This window comes from Pithys albifrons, chromosome 29 (genome assembly GCF_047495875.1).
Source record: "Pithys albifrons albifrons isolate INPA30051 chromosome 29, PitAlb_v1, whole genome shotgun sequence".
In the NCBI taxonomy this organism is placed as follows: domain Eukaryota; kingdom Metazoa; phylum Chordata; class Aves; order Passeriformes; family Thamnophilidae; genus Pithys; species Pithys albifrons.
Window position 1 is genome coordinate 977,591 of NC_092486.1, and position 21,413 is coordinate 999,003.

The 21,413-nt window shown below is 61.5% G+C and overlaps 1 protein-coding gene across 2 annotated transcripts; it reads right to left on the reverse strand.

Moving 5' to 3' along the window:
- Window positions 1-1,208: 1,208 nt before the first annotated feature.
- STAMBP (STAM binding protein) lies at window positions 1,209-20,633 on the reverse strand. 2 transcript variants are annotated; one of them, XM_071579056.1, is made up of 10 exons: window positions 20,564-20,633; window positions 16,943-17,163; window positions 11,046-11,121; window positions 9,733-9,828; window positions 8,452-8,785; window positions 7,659-7,783; window positions 5,999-6,136; window positions 3,898-4,010; window positions 2,089-2,188; window positions 1,209-1,715 (listed from the first exon to the last, which is right to left on the reverse strand). In XM_071579056.1, the coding sequence occupies exons 2-10, from the start codon at window positions 17,143-17,145 to the stop codon at window positions 1,659-1,661; spliced, it is 1,242 nt and encodes a 413-aa protein (XP_071435157.1). In that variant the 5' UTR covers window positions 17,146-17,163; window positions 20,564-20,633; the 3' UTR covers window positions 1,209-1,658. The 2 variants fall into 2 exon arrangements, with proteins under 2 accessions (XP_071435157.1, XP_071435156.1); XM_071579055.1 differs by having other exon boundaries at window positions 20,547-20,627.
- Between the last annotated feature and the right edge of the window lie 780 nt (window positions 20,634-21,413).

Consider the following 21,413-nt stretch of genomic DNA (forward strand, 5'->3'; position numbering starts at 1 on the left):
AGGGACAGATCCGTGTGTGACAGAGGGACAGATCAGTGTGTGTGACAGAGGGACAGATCCGTGTGTGTGACAGAGGGACAGATCCGTATGACAGAGGGACAGATCAGTGTGTGACAGAGGGACAGATCAGTGTGTGACAGAGGGACAGATCAGTGTGTGTGACAGAGGGACAGATCTGTGTGTGACAGAGGGACAGACCTGTGTGTGACAGAGGGACAGATCTGTGTGACAGAGGGACAGATCAGTGTGTGACAGAGGGACAGATCTGTGTGTGACAGAGGGACAGACCTGTGTGTGACAGAGGGACAGATCTGTGTGTGACAGAGGGACAGATCCCCATATGTGACAGAGGGACAGATCCCCATATGTGACAGAGGGACAGACCTGTGTGTGACAGAGGGACAGATCCATGTGTGACAGAGGGACAGATCCGTGTGTGTGACAGAGGGACAGATCTGTGTGACAGAGGGACAGATCCGTGTGTGACAGAGGGACAGACCCATGTGTGACAGAGGGACAGACCCGTGTGTGTGACAGAGGGACAGATCTGTGTGTGACAGAGGGACACACCCATGTGTCAGAGGGATGTGGGACGCACAGGGACACAGACAGGGATGTGGGGAGGTGGCTCTAGCACCTGCCGACCATCCCACCACAGGGGGAGGGCTGTGGGTCCTGCTCAGCCCCAGTCCAGCTGCCTCCACCTTGGAATTCTGCTGCTTCCCACCCACTGGGAGCCTGGAGCGCAGGGACAGGGAGACTCTGCTTGGCATCCCACCAAAGCACCTCGGAGTGGGATCCAGCAGGGACACACCACAGAGCTGGGTTTGTCAAGGACAGGCTTCCTGCTGCTCTGGGAGCTCCGAGGCCATCGGGCAGTGGATCCTGCAGGATGGAGGCAGCCAGGGCTGCTGGAATCCCGGCTGGGAGCGGTGGTGGTGGCTGGGACACCCACTGCTCCTCCATGGGGACACCGGTGACCCATGGGCCAGGAGGATCCAGGGCCAGGAGAGGGAATGAAGTCACCAGACAGCCCCAAACGCTGCTGGGATGAGGGAGATCCTGCTCAGCAGTGCCACATCCAGGCACCTTCAGCCCTGAAACAGGGACCCCAAAGAAGTCGAGTCCCTTCTCTCCCCAGGCAAAGATCCGAGTGCCAGGAAGCAGGAAAGGCTCAGCTCAGCTGGGCTGAGCCCGTGACAGGGAGAGAGGGACCAGGAAGGTTTAATCTTAAATTATAGGAAAGATTTATCTCCTCCTGGAAGCTGCTCCAAGACCACAGCGAGGCGGAGAGAGGGACAAAACAGGGCACGGGTTAACCTGGGCAAGTCCCAAAAGCACTTGAAGGTTTCCACACCTCATGGTCGCAGCAGGAGGAGGTGGATCCACGGATTAGAGTGTTAAACAGTTGCTTTAGTGTTGGCTCCTGGCTCCGAATTCCCAGCTGGGTTTTCCCCACACCTTGGACCTCAGCAGACTCCGGGCACTGAGGCTCCATGTGCTCCCAAAGATTCCAGGGATCCAATTCCAGGGATCCCACCATCGCTGGGGGAGGAAGGGGAGGGGTCACCACAGGAACCATCTGCTACGGGAGGGAGGAAACCAATCCCTAAGGCCGAAGGGAGGTGGGAGGTTCCCGAGTGGATAAGGCAGGAGGTTTATCGGAGATCCATCAGGACAACGTCTCTCTCCACCACTGACACGTGACTGCAGGTCTGGGAGAGACAAAAACAGGGACAGGGGGTTGTTCAGGTGTTCCCCGTGAGTCTCCTCCATCTGAAAACCTGCAGCCAGAGTCCTTCCCAGGACAGCCCTTGGAGCATCTCCTTGGATCACACCGGCCCTGCCTGGTGCCACACAGGGCCCACAGGACACGGACACAAATCCCTGACCCAAACACAGCCCTGTTCCCGCAGGGAGGAGCTCCCGTCACACCCCCAGCGCCTTGGGAAGCTCCTGCCCCTCCGCTCTGGGACTGGAGAGCAGCCCCAGCCAGGCTGAGCCTCCTCTCCCGGTCACAGCCCAGCTCCTGGGCACGGACGGAATTCCAGGCACCATCCCACAGCCCGCCTGCCCGGGGGCACTCACCGTGAACAGAGGGGGGTCTTTGGGGTGTGGGTGGAACCCTTTCTGCCGGCAGGACGAGATCTCCTCCAGGCCGTGCTCCGTCAGCCGGAAAAACCCGGTCCTGGGGCAGAGGAACACGGAGAGCTCCGGGTGGCTGCAGGGGCAGCCACGGCCCCTGGGCCTGGGGGGCAGCTGTGGGGCAGCTCCTCCCGGGCAGGGGCAAAGGCTGGGCTGAGGAACACCCTCTGTCTGGGACACCCCTTTGTCTGGGACACCCCATTGTCTGGGACATCCTCTGTCTGAGACACCCTCCATCAGGACACCCCCATCTGAGACACACCCCCTCCCGGGACACACCCCTTCCTGGCACAGCCCTCTCTGTCTGAACATCCCTTCTTCCAGGACAACCCCATCTGGAACACTCCCCTACCTGGGATACCCCGTTCCTGGGACACCCCTCTTCCTGTAACACCCCTCCTTCCCAGGACACCCACACTCCTGGTATCCACCCGTCCCTCCATCCATCCATCCATCCATCCATCCATCCATCCATCCAGCCAGCCAGCCAGCCAGCCAGCCAGCCAGCCAGCCATCCATCCAGCCATCCGGCCATCCATCCATTCAACCATCCCACTCCTGCTGTCCACCCACACTCCCAGTGTCCACACTCACTCCTGGTGTCCATCCACACTCCTGGTGTCCACCCACCCACACTCACTCCTGGTGTTCACCCACACTCACTCCCTGCTGTCCATCCACACTCCTATTGTCCACCCACACTCCTTCCTGGTGTCCACCCACACTCCTGATGTCCACCCAAACTCCTGATGTCCATCCACACTCCTGGTGTCCACCCACCCACACACACTCCTGTTGTCCAGCCACACTCCCGGTGTCCATCCACACTCCTGGTGTCCACCCATCCACACTCACTCCTGGTGTCCACCCACACTCCTGATGTCCATCCACACTCCTGATGTCCATCCACACTCCTGCTGTCCATCCACACTCCTGCTGTCCACCCACACTCACTCCCTGCTGTCCATCCACACTCACTCCCTGATGTCCACCCACACTCACTCCCTGCTGTCCATCCACACTCACTCCCGGTGTCCACCCACACTCCTGGTGTCCACCCCCACTCCCGGTGTCCACCCACACTCACTCCCTGCTGTCCACCCACACTCCTGATGTCCACCCACACTCCTGATGTCCACACACACTCACTCCCTGCTGTCCACCCACACTCCTGGTGTCCACCCCCACTCCCGGTGTCCACCCCCACTCCCGGTGTCCACCCACACTCACTTCCTGATGTCCACCCACACTCCTGATGTCCACCCACACTCCTGGTGTCCACCCCCACTCCCGGTGTCCACCCCCACTCCCGGTGTCCACCCACACTCACTTCCTGATGTCCACCCACACTCCTGATGTCCACCCACACTCCTGGTGTCCACCCCCACTCCCGGTGTCCACCCCCACTCCCGGTGTCCACCCCCACTCCCGGTGTCCACTCACACTCACTCCCTGCTGTCTATCCACACTCCTGGTGTCCATCCACACTCCTGGTGTCCACCCACACTCAATCCCTGCTGTCCATCCACATTCCTGGTGTCCACCCACACTCCTGATGTCCACCCACACTCACTCCCTGCTGTCCATCCACACTCCTGATGTCCACCCCCACTCCCGGTGTCCACCCCCACTCCCGGTGTCCACCCACACTCCCGGTGTCCACCCCCACTCCCGGTGCCCACCCACACTCCCGGTGTCCGCCCCCACTCCCGGTGTCCGCCCCCACTCCCGGTGTCCACCCTCCGCACTCACTCCTGGTACTTGGGGGAGCACACGATGGCGATGGACTCTGGCAGCATCATCTGGTAGGAGCAGTGTGTGTGCAGGTCCACGCTGGACAGGAAGGCTGTCTGTGTGGGATGGGTCTGCACCAGGCAACACAGGGACAGGAGTCACAGGGACAGCCTTGGAAAACTGCTCCCAAGGAACCGTGTGGGCCAGGGGGAGGCTGCACCAGAGGGGACACAGCCCCTGGGCTGGCACAGGGGGCACACTGAGAGGGGATTTTGTGGAATCCCAGACTGGTTTGGGTTGGGAGAGACCTTAAAAATCATTCAGTTCCACCCCATGCCATGGGCAGGGACACCTCCCACTGTCCCAGGGGGCTCCAGCCTGGCCTTGGACACTCCCAGGGATGGGGCAGCCACAGCTTCTCTGGGAATCCCAGCCCTTTTCCAATGTCCCACCTCACCCCACTCCCTGCCAGTTGAAATCCATCCCAGTGCCAGTTGAACCCCAAGTCTTTCAGCTGCCTCTGGGCTGGAGCTGAGGAGGGGCTGAGACCCCCAGAGCTGCTGGTGGGACGGAGCTGGAGCTGCCAGGGATGGGCAGGAGCCCTGGAATGGGCTGGGATGGAGGGTCCTCAAAGCCCATCCAGTGCCACCCCTGCCCTGGGCAGGGACACCTCCCACTGTCCCAGGGGTCTCCAGCCTGGCCTTGGACACTCCCAGGGCTGGGGCAGCCACAGCTTCTCTGAGAATACCAGCCCAGCCCCTCCCCACCCTCCCAGGGAGGAATTCCTTCCCAATATCCCACCTATCCCTGCCCTCTGGCAGTGGGGAGCCATTCTCCCCCCTGTCCTATCACATCACTTTATGCTTTTGTCAAAATTCCCTCTCTAGCTCTCTTGGAGCCCCCTTTTTATGGATTGTCCCAGAACATCTGCTCCTCTTTTCCATTCAGAGCAAGTACAAAAGCAGCTCTACATTCCTGCCACATCCCATTAAAAAAATCACTATTTAGGGCAAAACACTGTCCTTGCAGGGCACTTCACACCTTTCTCCAGTGCAGCACATCCCACCCTGCCCTGGCCCTCCAGGATATCCCATTCCATGGGAATGGGGCTGTAGGATCCCTGACAGCCTCCACCTCACCCAGCTCCTGCTGCCAGCTGGATTCCACACCTTAACTCCTGCTGGAAGCTCCTGCTCCTTTTGCTGGTGAGGTGTTTGCTGCCCAGGCCAGCAGAAGGGTCCCAGGAATTCCAGAGGGTCCCTGGCTTGTCCCAGGGCAGTCAGTGCAGAGTTGCCCTCCCAGGGATCAGGCACAGGCAGCACATTCCCTTGCCCAAGGCTTCGAGGCAGCAGCTGCTTTCCAGAGATTACTCAGCAGCTCCAAAGGTTTTCCTTGGCACGGATCTGGCTGCCAAGGGCTCCATGGGGATGGCAGGGCAGCCAGGGAGGAGGCTGGAGCTGGCACATCCCGTGGCACAGCTGCTTCAGCAGCAGCATCACTGCAGGGACACGTCTCCCAGCAGGAGAGTTTGGGATGTCCCCCCAGAGCCTCTGGAGTTGGCTTTTGGCTGGAAGGAACACGAGCTGCGTCCCAGGATCCCACTGGCACAGAATCCCAGACTGGTTTGGGTTGGGAGGGACCTTAAAGCCCACCCAGTGCCATCCCTGCCCTGGGCAGGGACACCTCCCACTGTCCCAGGGGGCTCCAGCCTGGCCTTGAACACTCCCAGGGCTGGGGCAGCCACAGCTTCTCTGGGAAACCCAGCCCAGCCCCTTCCTACTCTCATAGGGGAGAATTCCTTCCCAACAGCCCATTTAACCCTCCCCTCTGGCAGTGGGAAGCCATTCCCTGTGTCCTGTCCTTCCATCCCTTGTCCCAAGTCCTTCTCCAGCTCTTGGAGGGCAACCAAGGGGAGACATCAAAGTAGAGAGAAAAACCCAACCAGGGGCAGAAATCTAAAGAGAAGAAGAAACCTAACCACAGGGAGAGATCCAACCAGAGGGAGAAACTCAACCACAGGGAGAAATCCAACCAAAGGAGGCACTCCCTCCCAAAGGCAGGGCAGGCCCTCCCCAGGGCAGGCAGGGGACACTCCCCAGGGCAGGCAGGGGACACTCACGTGGATCCAGCCCAGGGTGACCAGCCCGTGCTGGTCCTGGGTGAGGAACAGCTCCTCCTCACTCTCAGTGGTGCAGCAGTCGGGGCCGCCGCGCTGCTTGGGCACGAGCACGTGGGTGATGGTGAACTCGTTCCTCATCTGCAAGGCACAGGCAGCACAGCATGGGACCCCCACACCCACCCCAGGCAAGGCACAGGCAGCACAGTATGGGACCCCCACACCCACCCCAGGCAAGGCACAGGCAGCACAGTATGGGACCCCCACACCCACCCCAGGCAAGGCACAGGCAGCACAGCATGGGACCCCCACACCCACCCCAGGCAAGGCACGGGGAGCACAGCATGGGACCCCCACACCCACCCCAGGCAAGGCACAGGCAGCACAGCAGGAGGGGACCCCCACACCCACCCCAGGCAAGGCACAGGCAGCACAGCATGGGACCCCCACACCCACCCCAGGCAAGGCACAGGCAGCACAGCATGGGACCCCCACACCCACCCCAGGCAAGGCACAGGCAGCACAGCAGGAGGGGACCCCCACACCCACCCCAGGCAAGGCACAGGCAGCACAGCATGGGACCCCCACACCCACCCCAGGCAAGGCACAGGCAGCACAGCATGGGACCCCCACACCCACCCCAGGCAAGGCACAGGCAGCACAGCATGGGACCCCCACACCCACCCCAGGCAAGGCACAGGCAGCACAGCATGGGACCCCCACACCCACCCCAGGCAAGGCACAGGCAGCACAGCAGGAGGGGACCCCCACACCCACCCCAGGCAAGGCACAGGCAGCACAGCATGGGACCCCCACACCCACCCCAGGCAAGGCACAGGCAGCACAGTATGGGACCCCCACACCCACCCCAGGCAAGGCACAGGCAGCACAGCAGGGAACCCCCACACCCACCCCAGGCAAGGCACGGGGAGCACAGCATGGGACCCCCACACCCACCCCAGGCAAGGCACAGGCAGCACAGCATGGGACCCCCACACCCACCCCCAGCAGGAAACTGCTGCCCATGGAGCAGGGGGAATTTCTAAGCTTTGGGAAGAAGTCCATGGGCTCATCCACCCTGCAGGGCAACTCCAAGTTATGACAAAGGAGTGGAGGGGTTTGCTTTCCCACAGGAGCTCAGGGAAGTCCTGGACACCCACTGGAGCCACTCCACGCCCAAGATGATGCCTTATCCCTAAAAGATCCCATGTCTGGATTGCAGGAATTTGCTCCATCCAACAACTCCATTTCTAAGCAAAGCCCTGTGAGTGCCTCAGGGCTGGAGCTGCCAATAAGCCCTGGGCACACAGAGCCCAGGGGGCAGAACGGGGTCCTGACCACCCTGTGGGGTGAGGAGCTCCAGCTGGCACCCACAGCACAAGGGATGTCCCCAGGAATGTCCCCAAGCTTGAGGCAGGCACCCAGAGCCAAGGGCAGCAGAGAGGAGTGGGGGCTCAGTGCTTGGCACTGAGTGCCAGAAAATCCTGACCTAAAAACCAGGAAAGGAGAGGGAGCTCATCCCTAATGCCCACAGAAAAGCCTGAACTGCACCAAAGAGCTCCAGGACACAAATCAGGGTCCTGCAGCCATTCCCAAAGCTGTGGCATGGAGACAAAAGGTCCCTGTGCCACTCCCAGGGTCTCCATGGGGACTGGCCCCTTACCAGCTTCCCACAGAGGATCCCACAGGTCTCCACACCCCGCGCCGTGTTGGCATCAGCCAGCTGCAGGAATTTGTGGCACAGCTCCCTGGGGACAATGACCTGGCGAAGGGCATCCACTCCTGCACCTGTGGGGAAGGGGAGCACGGTGGGACACGGGCCAGGGATGGTCCCTTGGGGCAAGGGATGAGGCTGGAAAAGTCCCCCTGGGAATGTGAACTGCTCTGGCTCTGTCCCTGCACAGAAATGTGTCCCTGGGACAGTGGCAAAGGACAGGCAGCACCTTCTTCAGAACAGGGAAGGACACGGAGAGGGGAAGAATCCTTGAGCAGGGAGCCAAAAATCAACATTCTGTGAGTGGAAATGAAGGCACACACACTCTTTTAAAGCAGGATGTGTCCCTGGGCAGGAACCAGGCCCTGGATGTGCCTGGATGAGTGTTTTGGAGCTGTGTTTGGCAGGATTGGGTCAGGAGGAGGATTCAATCAGTCCAGCCAGGAACTAAACCCAAATGTCCAACAAGTGGTTGGGTCAAGGAAAGGCAAAGAGGCTGCAGACTCTGGAACAGCAGAAAGTCTGGGCTGGAAAAGCATGGAGGGCCCATTCCCAAGAGGAGACAGTTCTCCCCACCCCTTGAAGTATTTACTGGACGATGGGAAGAACATCCAGTGACCTGGAAAAGCAAACCCCCAGTAGGGATGGACCCTGAGCAGACAATCCCCAGAGCCTCCCAGACAAACTGGCCACGTTTGGCTCTGCCCCAGCAAGGGATGAGGATGCTCCCAGAGGTACTAACTGGATCCTGTGCTCCCCAAAGCACTGGGCTTCAGGGATCTGTCCACAGCAGGAGCCCTGGGTGGGACAGTCCCTGCTGATGGGCTCGCTGGGCTTGCTGGAGACACTGGGACCCCTGGGATCAGATCAGTCGGGGGCTTTTCCACGCCAGGGATGAGGGGTCCATCCAGGGCCTCGGGATGTGGCTCTGGCTTCCCAAACTCCTGCACTATCCTCAGGCGCTCCTTCTCCAGCTCCTGCCGCCGGATCATCTCCTCGAAGGCGTGGAACTGCTCCTGCTCCACCTGCTGCTGCTTCAGCAGGGCCACCCGGCTCTTCTCCTCCTCCAGCTGCTGCTGCAAGGCCAAAGGGGGTGTCACACACCCTTCCTGCCCCCTCCCCAAGGAGGAATATCCCCAGGGATGAGAGCAGAGCTGGGAACACGGAGCCTCTGCACTGCACACCCCCAGCAATCCCAGGCTGCTTTGAAAGGACTCCTGCAAGCAGCATTCCCTGCAGGAAGCTGCAGCTTGCAGGGATCCACAATTCCACCAGGAGAGCCAGCTGGGCCAGGGCAGCAAAACCTCGGCCTCACTCTCCCTCTTCCAAAGAAACACAATTCCAGGTTGATTTCCCCTCTGTCCTGTCTCTCATGTCACACTTGTCTGCAGCAAAACCGACCCCGAGAACCCCAGGTCTGGATCATAAAACCTGGATCTTGTGCTGGGACAAGGAGAACAAACCAACCAAACAGCCCCAGCTTGGGATGCACAGGGAAAAGAGCCCCAGATCCACCTCCAGCAGGTGATGAGCCTGGTGAGTGTGGACACCAGGAGTGGGATGGATGGATGGTGGGAGGGAGGGATGGAGGGAGAAATGGATGGAGGGAGGAAGGGATGGATGGATGGATGGATGGATGGATGGATGGATGGATGGATGGATGGATGGAGGGAGGGAGGAATGGATGGGGGGATGGATGGGGGGATGGATGGGGGGATGGATGGATGGATGGATGGATGGATGGATGGATGGATGGATGGATGGATGGAGGGATGGATGGAGGGATGGAGGGAGGGAGGGAGGGATGGAGGGAGGGATGGAGGGAGGGAGGGAGGGAGGGAGGGAGGGAGGGAGGGAGGGAGGGAGGGAGGGAGGGAGGGAGGGAGGGAGGGAGGGATGGACGGACGGACGGATCCCCCGAGTGAACATTCCCCAGCACCCAGGATGCTCTGGAACTCTTCCACACCCTCTGGCTGAGGGTGTCCTGGGGAGCACAGGCTGCAGTCACTCTGCTCTCACTCACCTCCTGCTCCTGGTACTCAGCATAGTCCTGGGCATACTTCTTCAGCAGCTCCTCCTTGAGCTCCTCTGCCCTGGGAAAGGCCACTTCCTTCAGCTTCTGTGGGAGGAAACAGGCATCAGGGGGCAAGGGGAACCACACCTGAGCAGCTGCAGGAATCACCAAAACCTCCACCAAAATCACCAGGCAGGGCTGGCCTTTGCTGCTCTGGTGGCTCTTGTGGCTGTGAGGAATCTCTGAGGATTCCCTGGGAAACCACAGTGAGCATCCAGACCCTCCATGTGGAAAAGCCTCGTGGTTTTTAGAAAGTAGGGAGTTTGACAGGAAAAAAGGACAGCCCAGTGCTCCAAGAAAGTAAACTGGACACCCCCAGTGCAAATAAAATGGGGTAAGAAGAACCCAAACTGTAACTCAGAGAATTGTGGAATGGTTTAGGTTGGAAAACACCTCCAAAAGTTCCAGCCCTTAACACTGCCATGTCCCCAGGGGCCACATCCAAGTGTTTTGAGACATTTCCAGGGATGGTGGTTCAACCACTGCTGTGGGCAGCCTGTGCCAGGGTGGGACAGGGAGAACAGTCTGTGCCAGGGTGGTACAACACTTTTGGGGAAGGAATTTCTCCAGGATCCAACTTAAACATCCTGTGGCACAACTTGAGGCTGTTTCCTCTTATCCTGCCATTTGTTCCCTGGGAGCAGAGCCCGACCCCCCCCACAGCTCCCCACTCCTGGCCGGGGGTTGGAAAGAGGGAAGAGGTTTCCTCTGAGCCTCTTTTCCTCCAGCTGAGTCCCCCCAACTCCCTCAGCCCCTCCTGCTGCTCCAGCCCCTTCCCAGCTCCCTGCCTTTTGCTGGACATGCTCCAGCCCCTGCATGTCATAGAATCACAGAATGGATTGGGTTGGAAAAGCCCTCTGAGATCATCGAGTCCAACCCTTGGTCCAACTCCAGTCCCTTTACCAGATCATGGCACTCAGTGCCACGGCCAAGCTCAGGTTCAAACCCTCCAGGGATGGGGAATCCACCCCCTCTCTGGGCAGCCCATTCCAATCCCTGAGCACTCTCTCTGCAAAGAATTTCTTTCTGCTCTCCAACTTCAATTTCCCCTGGCAGAGCTTGAGCCCATCATGCCCCCTTGTCCTATTGCTGAGTGCCTGGGAGAAGAGACCAACCCCCACCTGGCCACAACTTCCCTTCATGTCCTTCGTGTCCTGAGCAGCCCAACACTGAGCTCCCAGGGCTCAGCACTGCCTGGCCATGCCGAGGCTCCCCAGTGCTGGTGTGGCTGCCCCCCCCAGGACTCCCCCCACAGGACTCACCCTGACCGTGTCCCTCTTCTCAGGGATGACGGCGCTCTTGTAGTCGCGGTGCTGAGGCAGCTTCTCGATGAAGAGCCTGGAAAACCAGCAGGGAAACCAGCCTGGAATCACAGCAGGAAGGGACAGACACAAGGCAGACAGAGGCATTTTGGGGGCACAGATGTGTCTTTCTGCAGGAAACCCTCCAGCAGCCTCCGGAGCTCCACACCCTCACAGAGGAGAATTCCTTCCCAAGATCCAAACCAAATCTCTCCTGTTCCCCCTGTCCTGTCACTGTCTGCCCAGGTAAAAAGTCCCCCACTCTGTTCTTTTATACCCCTTGTTTAAGTACTACAAGTACTTAACTTGTTTAAGCCCCAAGTTAAGGCACAAGAGGCCCTTTGGAGCTCTGCAGGACGCGGTGGTGAAGGTGAGAGCTGTGCAGGCACTAAGGCAAGGGGAAACCCCACAACTATGGGGCAGGTCACTCTGGCTCAGCTCTCTGAGGCTCCCCAGGCTTTGGACACTCTGAGTTACCCTGTGACCAAGTGCCCAGTGGTGACAGGGTGCTCAGGGTGGGCTCAGGGAGGGCTCAGCTGGGCCCTTGTCCCCTGCAAGTGGGGCTGTGCTGGCTCTGGGCACCCCCAAAGCTTTGGGGTTAACCCCAAATCCCTGCCCTCCTCTCTGGCTCTTTGGCACACAGCTCCAGCATCCAGAGGATGCTCCAGCCCTGGAGAGCAGCCTGGTGCCCAGGCACAAGGAACAGGGAAAAAGAGGACTAGACTGTGCCCCAGGGAGCAGCACAAACCAACCAAGCAAAGCCAAGAGGGAAAAACTCCCCAGGGAGACTCTTCCCTTGGAGAAACCTCTGTGTGTGCAGTTCATAACCCAGCTGCTCCAAACCCCCAGTCCTCTGGGAGAAGGAAGGACTTGTGTGCCACCCTCAATGCCCTTGTTTGCCATGGGGAGGGTGAGGGGGCAGGATCAAAGCCAGGGAGAGCCCGTGGCTGCAGCCCAAAGCCCCAGCAAGGGCCCTGCTCCCAGCTGGTGGTGTGAAGTAGGTCACTGTGCCGAGCAGACACAACAAGGCCCTGAGCGCTGCCAGCAGCTCCTGGATTAAAATGGAAGGGATTAATTAAGGGGGATTAAGAGCAGATGCTGGCCTGGGGAGGATGGAAAAACCAGCAGAGACAGCTGGGTTTCCACAAGTCAGGAAGTGGGGAAAAAGCAGGCAGGGGTGGGGCAGGGGTGGGGCAGGGGCAGCAGCTGGGCTGGGGCAGAGGAGGAGGAAGGGCAGGAACAGCCCATGTTCCCAACCAGCAGCTCTGCTGAGGGTTGGCAGGACCAGAACCTGCAGCTCCCACCACCTGGAGCTCTGGGCTCCTGCAAACCTCCCCCTGCTCCGAGGCTGCTGGAGCAGCAGCTGTTTGGCACCAGGAATGCCCAGCCCAGGGTGTTTTTCAGCCCAGCTCTGGAGCACAGGCCAGGCCAGAGGCCCCCAAATCCCTGGGACACACCTGGAGCTGGTCCCAGAGCTGGTTCCAGAGCACCAAACCAAGGAGCCCCAACATCACAAAAAAGTTGGGCCTTGTTTCTTTTTCATTTCTTCTTTGGCTCTACCAAAACCAGCCTGAGTGTTCCTGGGGGTGATTGGAGGGGAACACCCACCAGATCAGGGCAGAAGAAGCTGCTCAGGGTGACAGGCAAGGAAAGTCTCAGCGGGTGACAAGACAGGGGTTCAAAGTCCAGCCTGGTTATTCCTAGAGACAGCCATGGAATCATGGAATGGGTTGGGATGGAGGGACCTTGAGGATCGTCCAGTGCCACCCCTGCCCTGGGCAGGGACACCTCCCACTGTCCCAGGGGACTCCAGCCTGGCCTTGGGCATTCCCAGGGCTGGGGCAGCCACAGCTCCTCTGGGAATCCCAGCCCAGCCCTCCCCACCCTCACAGCCAGGAATCCCTTCCCAATATCCCACCTATCCCTGCCCTCTGGCAGTTGGAAGCCATTCCCTGTGTCCTGTCCCTCCATCCCTTGTCCCCAGTCCCTCTCCAGCTCTCCTGGAGTCCCTTCAGGCCCTGCCAGGGGCTCTCAGCTCTCCCATTCCCAGGAAAGGGACAGCAGAGCAACTCCACGAGAAGCTCCAGTTTCCAGGACATCCCCTCATCAGGATCAGGACATCTCCAAAACATCAATCCCACTGCTTGAGCTCCCCCTTCCCATCTCCATTTCATGAAGTAAGAGCCATGGAATTCATGTCTTTGGACAATCCAGGGGCAGCACCTCAAATCCATCAGTGCTGCAGAAATCCCACCAAGGGGAGGCTTTGCCACCCTCCTGGCAGGCTGGAAATGCCAGGAGCATTTGAAAGCTGCTGCAAAGGGCCACCCCAGTGCCACAATGAAACAGCCAAGGTGCTTGGAGTCTGTTTAGTTCAAATGTTTCTCCTCCAGCAGTGGCTGCGTAACCAGCCTGGAAAACTTCCCCTGGAAAGATTCCCGAGGGTTTTACACTTCCCAGCTCCCGGCGCCCTCACTGCCATGCCCATAAAAGCTCAGGAGGTGCAAGGAGGGAAGCAAAGCTAATCAGAGAAAAATGTGTTGGATTTCAGGGGCAGGAGCCCTGCACACGGAGGGCAGGGAGGGGAAATGCCCACGGAGATGCCAGGGAAGCAGGGAGGGGGCACAGCATGGGCTCAGCAGTGGCACTGGGCGGGATGGGAGGGACAGGATTTGGGGACAAATATCCCACTGTGCCTTTGGGGTATTGTCTGGGGCTTGCAACTTTCAGGCCTTTGAACAGCACCAGGCACTGCTGTGTTTGGGGGGAATTGGACATAATCATTTATATGATATGATTTTAAATTCTATTCCTTCAGAAATGTGGACCTGAATCTCCACCTCTGCTCCTGAAGGAGGGGCTCAGTCCCTGCTGTAAAAGGCTGTAGAAATGCTGTGGCAACCTCAGAGTAAGAGACAGGCTTCTCCTTTGAAAGTGCTTTATCAGAGAACCCACCCCCAGCCTTTCCAGGGCTCTGGGCACTGCCATTCCTGAGGGTGGGTCCCTGCCAACCCACAGGATGCCACAACCACCCTGCTGAAAACCCCAGGCCAGTGAAGCCCCTCCGTGGTGATAAAGCACCTGCAGGCCTCGACTTACAGGTGGACAACATCCCTCTGCTGCTGACAGGAGGGTCCACAGAGGGATCCAAGGTTGACCCCTTTCCAAAGGGAATCCCATTAAGGCATAGAAATACCTCCCAGGGGTGCCAAGAGGAAGGTGCCAGCCTCTGCTCAGTGGTGCCAGCAACAGGATGAGCAGCAATGGCCACAAACTCAACCACAACAAGTTCCATCCCAACATGTGGCAGAACTTCTCTCCATGGAGGTGGAAGCACTGGAACACCTGCCCAGGGAGGGTGTGGAGTCTCTCTCTCTGGAGCCATTCCAAACCCACCTGGAGCCATTCCAAACCCACCTGGAGCCATTCCAAACCCACCTGGACATGTCCCTGTGTCACCTGTTCCAGGTGGGTTGGGGCTTGCACTGGGTGATCCCCTGAGGTCCCTTCCAACACCAGAAATTCTGGGATTCTGTGAACTTTGACAAGTGAATCTGTTGGTTTGTGCCTCACACCTTTACAACATCTCCTGGTCAGGCCTACCAGCTGTGGGACCCCAAATTCCTCAGGGGGCAGAGCAGAACTCTCCTGGTCAGTCCTACCAGCTGTGGGACCCCAAATTCCTCAAGGGAAAGAGCAGAGCTCTGTTGGTCAGTCCTACCAGCTGTGGGACCCCAAATCCCAGGGGTCCCTTCCAACCCCAGTAATTCTGGGATTCTGGATTCTGTGGAATGAACTTCTGTGGGTTTGTGCCTCACACCTTCATAACATTTCCTGGTGAGTTCCACCAGCTGTGGGACCCCAAACCCCTCAGGAGCAGATCAGAGCTGTCTCAGCCCACTCCTGACCCCCAGGAGCAGAGCAGAGCTGCCCCAGCCCACCCCTGACCCCCAGGAGCAGAGCAGAGCTGTCCCAGCCCCACAGACCCTCCCCAGGAGCAGAGCAGAGCTGTCCCAGCCCCACAGACCCTCCCCTGCCCCACAGACCCTCCCCAGGAGCAGAGCAGAGCTGTCCCAGCCCCACAGACCCTCCCCTGCCCCACAGATCCTCCCCAGGAGCAGAGCAGAGCTGCCCCAGCCCATCCCTGACCCCCAGGAGCAGAGCAGAGCTGCCCCAGCCCTGCAGACCCTCCCTTGTCCCCCAGGAGCAGAGCAGAGCTGTCCCAGCCCAGCAGACCCTCCCCAGGAGCAGAGCAGAGCTGCCCCAGCCCATCCCTGACCCCCAGGAGCAGAGCAGAGCAGAGCTGCCCCAGTCCTGCAGACCCACCCCTGACCCCCAGGAGCAGAGCAGAGCTGTCCCAGCCCAGCAGACCCTCCCCAGGAGCAGAGCAGAGCTGCCCCAGCCCATCCCTGACCCCCAGGAGCAGAGCAGAGCTGCCCCAGCCCCACAGACCCTCCCTTGCCCCCAAGAGCAGAGCAGAGCTGTCCCAGCCCAGCAGACCCTCCCCAGGAGCAGAGCAGAGCTGCCCCAGCCCACCCCTGACCCCCAGGAGCAGAGCAGAGCTGCCCCAGCCCCACAGCCCCTCCCTTGTCCCCCAGGAGCAGAGCAGAGCTGTCCCAGCCCCACAGACCCTCCCTTGTCCCCCAGGAGCAGAGCAGAGCTGTCCCAGCCCACCCCTGACCCCCAGGAGCAGAGCAGAGCTGCCCCAGCCCCACAGACCCTCCCCTGCCCCACAGACCCTCCCCAGGAGCAGAGCAGAGCTGCCCCAGCCCACCCCTGACCCCCAGGAGCAGAGCAGAGCTGCCCCAGCCCCGCAGACCCTCCCTTGTCCCCCAGGAGCAGAGCAGAGCTGTCCCAGCCCAGCAGACCCTCCCCAGGAGCAGAGCAGAGCTGCCCCAGCCCACCCCTGACCCCCAGGAGCAGAGCAGAGCTGTCCCAGCCCCACAGACCCTCCCTTGTCCCCCAGGAGCAGAGCAGAGCTGTCCCAGCCCCACAGACCCTCCCCTGCCCCACAGACCCTCCCCAGGAGCAGAGCAGAGCTGCCCCAGACCCACAGACCCTCCCCAGGAGCAGAGCAGAGCTGCCCCAGCCCATCCCTGACCCCCAGGAGCAGAGCAGAGCTGCCCCAGCCCACCCCTGACCCCCAGGAGCAGAGCAGAGTTGTCCCAGCCCCACAGACCCTCCCCTGCCCCACAGACCCTCCCCAGGAGCAGAGCAGAGCTGTGCCAGCCCACCCCTGACCCCCAGGAGCAGAGCAGAGCTGCCCCAGCCCCGCAGACCCTCCCTTGTCCCCCAGGAGCAGAGCAGAGCTGTCCCAGCCCAGCAGACCCTCCCCAGGAGCAGAGCAGAGCTGCCCCAGCCCACCCTTGTCCCCCAGGAGCAGAGCAGAGCTGTGCCAGCCCACCCCTGACCCCCAGGAGCAGAGCAGAGCTGCCCCAGCCCCACAGACCCTCCCTTGTCCCCCAGGAGCAGAGCAGAGCTGTCCCAGCCCACCCTTGTCCCCCAGGAGCAGAGCAGAGCTGCCCCAGCCCACCCTTGTCCCCCAGGAGCAGAGCAGAGCTGCCCCAGCCCACCCTTGTCCCCCAGGAGCAGAGCAGAGCTGCCCCAGCCCACCCTTGTCCCCCAGGAGCAGAGCAGAGCTGCCCCAGCCCCACAGACCCTCCCTTGTCCCCCAGGAGCAGAGCAGAGCTGCCCCAGCCCACCCTTGTCCCCCAGGAGCAGAGCAGAGCTGCCCCAGCCCCGCAGACCCTCCCTTGTCCCCCAGGAGCAGAGCAGAGCTGCCCCAGCCCACCCTTGTCCCCCAGGAGCAGGGCAGAGCTGCCCCAGCCCCGCTGCCCCCCCTGCCCCGCAGCCCTTACGTGATGAACTTGTTGTAGAGGATGAAGGCGTGCTCGGCGTTGCCCTCCCCCGCGTACACCGCCGCCATGCGCAGCATCTCCACGCCCGAGCGGTAGTAGCGGCGCGGGGGGATGTCCTCGTTCACCTCCACGGCGCTGCCCGCCTGGATCAGCCGCCGCACCCGCTCCTCGGGCGGCAGGGGACGGCTGGCACGGCCCGGCATGGCCCCGCACGGCCCGGCCTGCGGGGAGAGGGACAGCGCGGGTGACACGGGAATGGCCGTGGGTGACACGGGGCACAGCGCGGGTGACACGGGAATGGCCGTGGGTGACATGGGGCACAGCGCAGGTGACACGGGAATGGCCGTGGGTGACACGGGAATGGCCGTGGGTGACAAGGGGACACGAGCACAGCGCGGGTGACACGGGGCACGAGAATGGCCACGCAGGGACAGGGCATGGGTCGGGCATGCAAGGTCTGCCCCTGCACAGACCCCAACAGGCCCACTGACACCCCAACCATCCCACAGACACCCCAAGCATCCCACAGACACCCCAAGCATCCCACAGACACCCCAATCATTCCACTGACACCCCAACCATCCCACTGACACCCGTCATCCCACAGACACCCCAACCATCCCACAGACACCCCAACCATCCCACTGACACCCCAACCATCCCACAGACACCCCAAGCATCCCACAGACACCCCAATCATTCCACTGACACCCCAACCATCCCACTGACACCCCAACCATCCCACTGACACCCGTCATCCCACAGACACCCCAACCATCCCACAGACACCCCAACCATCCCACTGACACCCGTCATCCCACTGACACCCCAACCATCCCACAGACACCCCAACCATCCCACTGACACCCCAACCATCCCACAGACACCCCAAGCATCCCACTGACACCCCAATCATCCCACAGACACCCCAACCGTCCCACTGACACCCCAACCGTCCCAGTGACACCCCAACCATCCCACAGACACCCCAACCATCCCACTGACACCCCAACCATCCCACAGACACCCCAATCATCCCACTGACACCCCAATCATCCCACAGACACCCCAATCATCCCACAGACACCCCAACTGTCCCACAGACACCCCACCCATCCCAAAGACACTCCCACAGTCCCAAGGACATCCCAGAAATCCAACAGACACCTCAACGATCTCAGACACCCCAACAGTCCCACAGGCTCCCCCAACTATCCAATAGACAACCCAACTGGGCACTGATTTTAGGATCAGTCCCTGATTCCAGGATCAGTCCCTGTCACTGATTTCAAGCCCGGCGGGTCTGGGCCCTCCCAGTCTCCCCCAGCAGCTCTTCCCTCCCAGCTGTCCCTCCCCAGGGGCTGGTGCCCATGTTGGGGTGACACGGCCCGGCAGTTCCAGAGGAGCAGGAATTCCAGAGGAGCAGGAATTCCACACAAGTTCCAGCCCTGCAGAGTTCCCTTGGCTCAGCAGCCCCGGGATCCTCCCCGATCCCTCCTCACCCAACAGGCTCATCCCACACGGGCTCAGCCGCAATCCCTCAATCCCGGAGCTGTGGGAGGCACTCCCATCCCTCCCATCCCTCGGGAATGCTCCACGACCCGATCCAGGCGACCCAAGGGGAGGGAGAGCCCAGAGTGAGGGGCAGCGAGCCCAGGGACCCCCACAACGCTCCTCCTGCCCCTCCGGGAGCAGTTTTTCCTTGGAGAACCCACGACAGGGTTAAACTCCCTTGTGGAGTCACCGCCCCGACTCCAGAGAACCTCCCAGCAATTCCAGCGTCAGGATTTGCTGGGGCTCCTTCCCGAAGGAGGGAAAGGTCCCCAGCAGAGCCTGAGGAGCCCGAGGAGGAGGAAGGACCCTCCTGGGGTTCCCTGGAATTCCTTTGGAAGGCAGGCAGGGGCCCCGGAGGAGCCCCCACGATTCCCTGCGGGATCCGGCTCTGCCAGAGGCTCCTGTGCCAAAGCCCCTCGGGATGTCACAGCTCAGGGGGGGCTTCACCTGCTGGGGGTGGGGGCTCAGCCAGAGCTCTGAGTGCCCTCCCCAAAATACTCCCCCCCAAATCCCACAGCTCTCCCCACGGGAGAACAGACCCCACTCACACTCCCAGTAACTCCCAGTAACTCCCAGTGCCCCCAGACCAGAGACCTCTCCCCACCCAGGTCCCACAACTCCCCTCAAAATAAAGTGCCCAAACCACCCCACTCCCTCCACGAGCAGCCCCCAAACTCCTGTCCCTCCCCGGCCCCCCCAGAGACAGGGGGGACCCCTCCCCAAAATCAGAGCCCTCCACAACCCCCCCAGCCCTTGCCCTGTCTGTCCCCCCAAAACAGCCCCCCAGACCACCTGGCCACCCAAAACAGCCCCCCCATCCCTGTTTGTCCCCTCAAACAGCCCCCCATCCCCGTCTGTCCCCCCAAAACAGCCCCCCCATCCCCGTCTGTCCCCCCAAAACAGCCCCCCCATCCCTGTCTGTCCCCCCAAAACAGCCCCCCATCCCCGTCTGTCCCCCCAAAACAGCCCCCCCATCCCCGTCTGTCCCCCCAAAATGCTCCCCCTGCCCTGTCTGTCCCCCCAAAACAGCCCCCCCATCCCCGTCTGTCCCCTCAAACAGCCCCCCCATCCCTGTCTGTCCCCTCAAACAGCCCCCCATCCCTGTCTGTCCCCCCAAAACAGCCCCCCCAGCCCTGTCTGTCCCCCCAAAACAGCCCCCCATCCCTGTCTGTCCCCCTCAAACAGCCCCCCCCTTCCTCTCTGTCCCCTCAAACAGCCCCCCCATCCCTGTCTGTCCCCCCAAAACAGCCCCCCCTCCCTCTCTGTCCCCTCAAACAGCCCCCCCTCCCTCTCTGTGCCCCCCAAACAGCCCCCTCCTCCCTGTCTGTCCCCTCAAACAGCCCCCCCATCCCTGTCTGTCCCCTCAAACAGCCCCCCCAGCCCTGTCTGTCCCCTCAAACAGCCCCCCCAGCCCTGTCTGTCCCCTCAAACAGCCCCCCCAGCCCTGTCTGTCCCCCCAAAACAGCCCCCCCAGCCCTGTCTGTCCCCCCAAAACAGCCCCCCCATCCCTCTCTGTCCCCCCAAAACAGCCCCCCCATCCCTGTCTGTCCCCCCAAAACAGCCCCCCCTTCCTCTCTGTCCCCTCGAACAGCCCCCCCAGCCCACCTGGCCACCCAAAACAGCCCCCGCCCCCCCTTCCCCTCTAAAAACGAGTAAAGACCCTCCCGCCAAAGCCCCCACGCCCCTGACAGCGCAAAGGGAGCCCCAAACAGGATTCCCCTTCTTAAGGAAGAGACCCCGGAGCCCTCCTGAGCAGATCCCCCTTCCTAAGGGGAAGATCCCACAGCCAGAGACTCCTGAGGGGATGCCCCTTCCCGAAGGGAAGTTCCCCCATCCCAAGGGCACCGCTCCCACAGCCAGAGCCCCCCGAGCGGCTCCCGGTTCCCACGGGACCCTCCCGCAGCCGCGGACCCCCTGCCCTGCCCTGCCCTCCATGCGAGACCCCCCCACACAACCGGCGGCACCCCCGCCCCTCAGCCCCGTCCCCCCCAGGGCCTTCCCCAGCCCCGGCCGGGCCCCCCCCGGGCCTGCCAGACCCTCCCCGACCTACCGGGCCCCCACTCGGACCTGCCGGGCCCGTCCCGGCCCCGCCGCCGCCTCCCCTCAGCACTTCCGGGTTCTTCCCCGACGGCCGCAGTGCGGCCCCTCCCCCCCGCCCCGGCGGCCAATCAGAGGCCGCTGCTACATCCGGGCAATGCAGGGCGCACCTCCCGCTTCCGCCCGGCTGCACCGCGGCTTCCCTGCCCTTAGCGGGACGTGGGGCATGATGACGTCACATCTTAAAGGGGCAGCGCACGTGGCGCCGCCGCTCCGTGACAGCCCCAAACCCGACAGATCCTGCCCCAAAATCGGCCCTTCTAACCCCAACCCGGCCCTTCTCACCCAAACTGCCCCTTCGCACCCAAACCTACCCCCTCTCCCCCCAGACTGCCCCTTCTCGCCCCAAACTGCCCCTTCTCGCCCCAAACTGCCCCTTCTCACCCAAACTGCCCCTTCGCACCCAAACTGCCCCTTCGCACCCAAACCTACCCCTTCTCGCCCCAAACTGCCCCTTCTCACCCCAGACTGCCCCTTCTCGCCCCAAACTGCCCCTTCTCACCCCAGACTGCCCCTTCTCCCCCCCAAACTGCCCCTTCTCGCCCCAAACTGCCCCTTCTCCCCCCCAAACTGCCCCTTCTCCCCCCCAAACTGCCCCTTCTCCCCCCCAGACTGCCCCTTCTCCCCCCCAAACTGCCCCTTCTCCCCCCCAAACTGCCCCTTCTCACCCCAAACTGCCCCTTCGCACCCAAACCTACCCCTTCTCCCCCCAAACTGCCCCTTCTCACCCCAAACTGCCCCTTCTCCCCCCCAAACTGCCCCTTCTCCCCCCAAACTGCCCCTTCTCCCCCCCAGACTGCCCCTTCTCCCCCCCAAACTG

Bases quoted from the DNA above. Each gene is read 5' to 3' on its own strand.
- STAMBP (XM_071579056.1), bottom strand. From the start codon at position 17,145: ATGCCGGGCCGTGCCAGCCGTCCCCTGCCGCCCGAGGAGCGGGTGCGG. The intron at 11,122-16,942 runs GTAAGGGCTGCG...CTGGTTTTCCAG, and splicing joins CTCTACAACAAGTTCATCAC to GCTCTTCATCGAGAAGCTGC. The intron at 8,786-9,732 runs GTGAGTGAGAGC...TTGGCCTTGCAG, and splicing joins CTGAGTACCAGGAGCAGGAG to CAGCAGCTGGAGGAGGAGAA.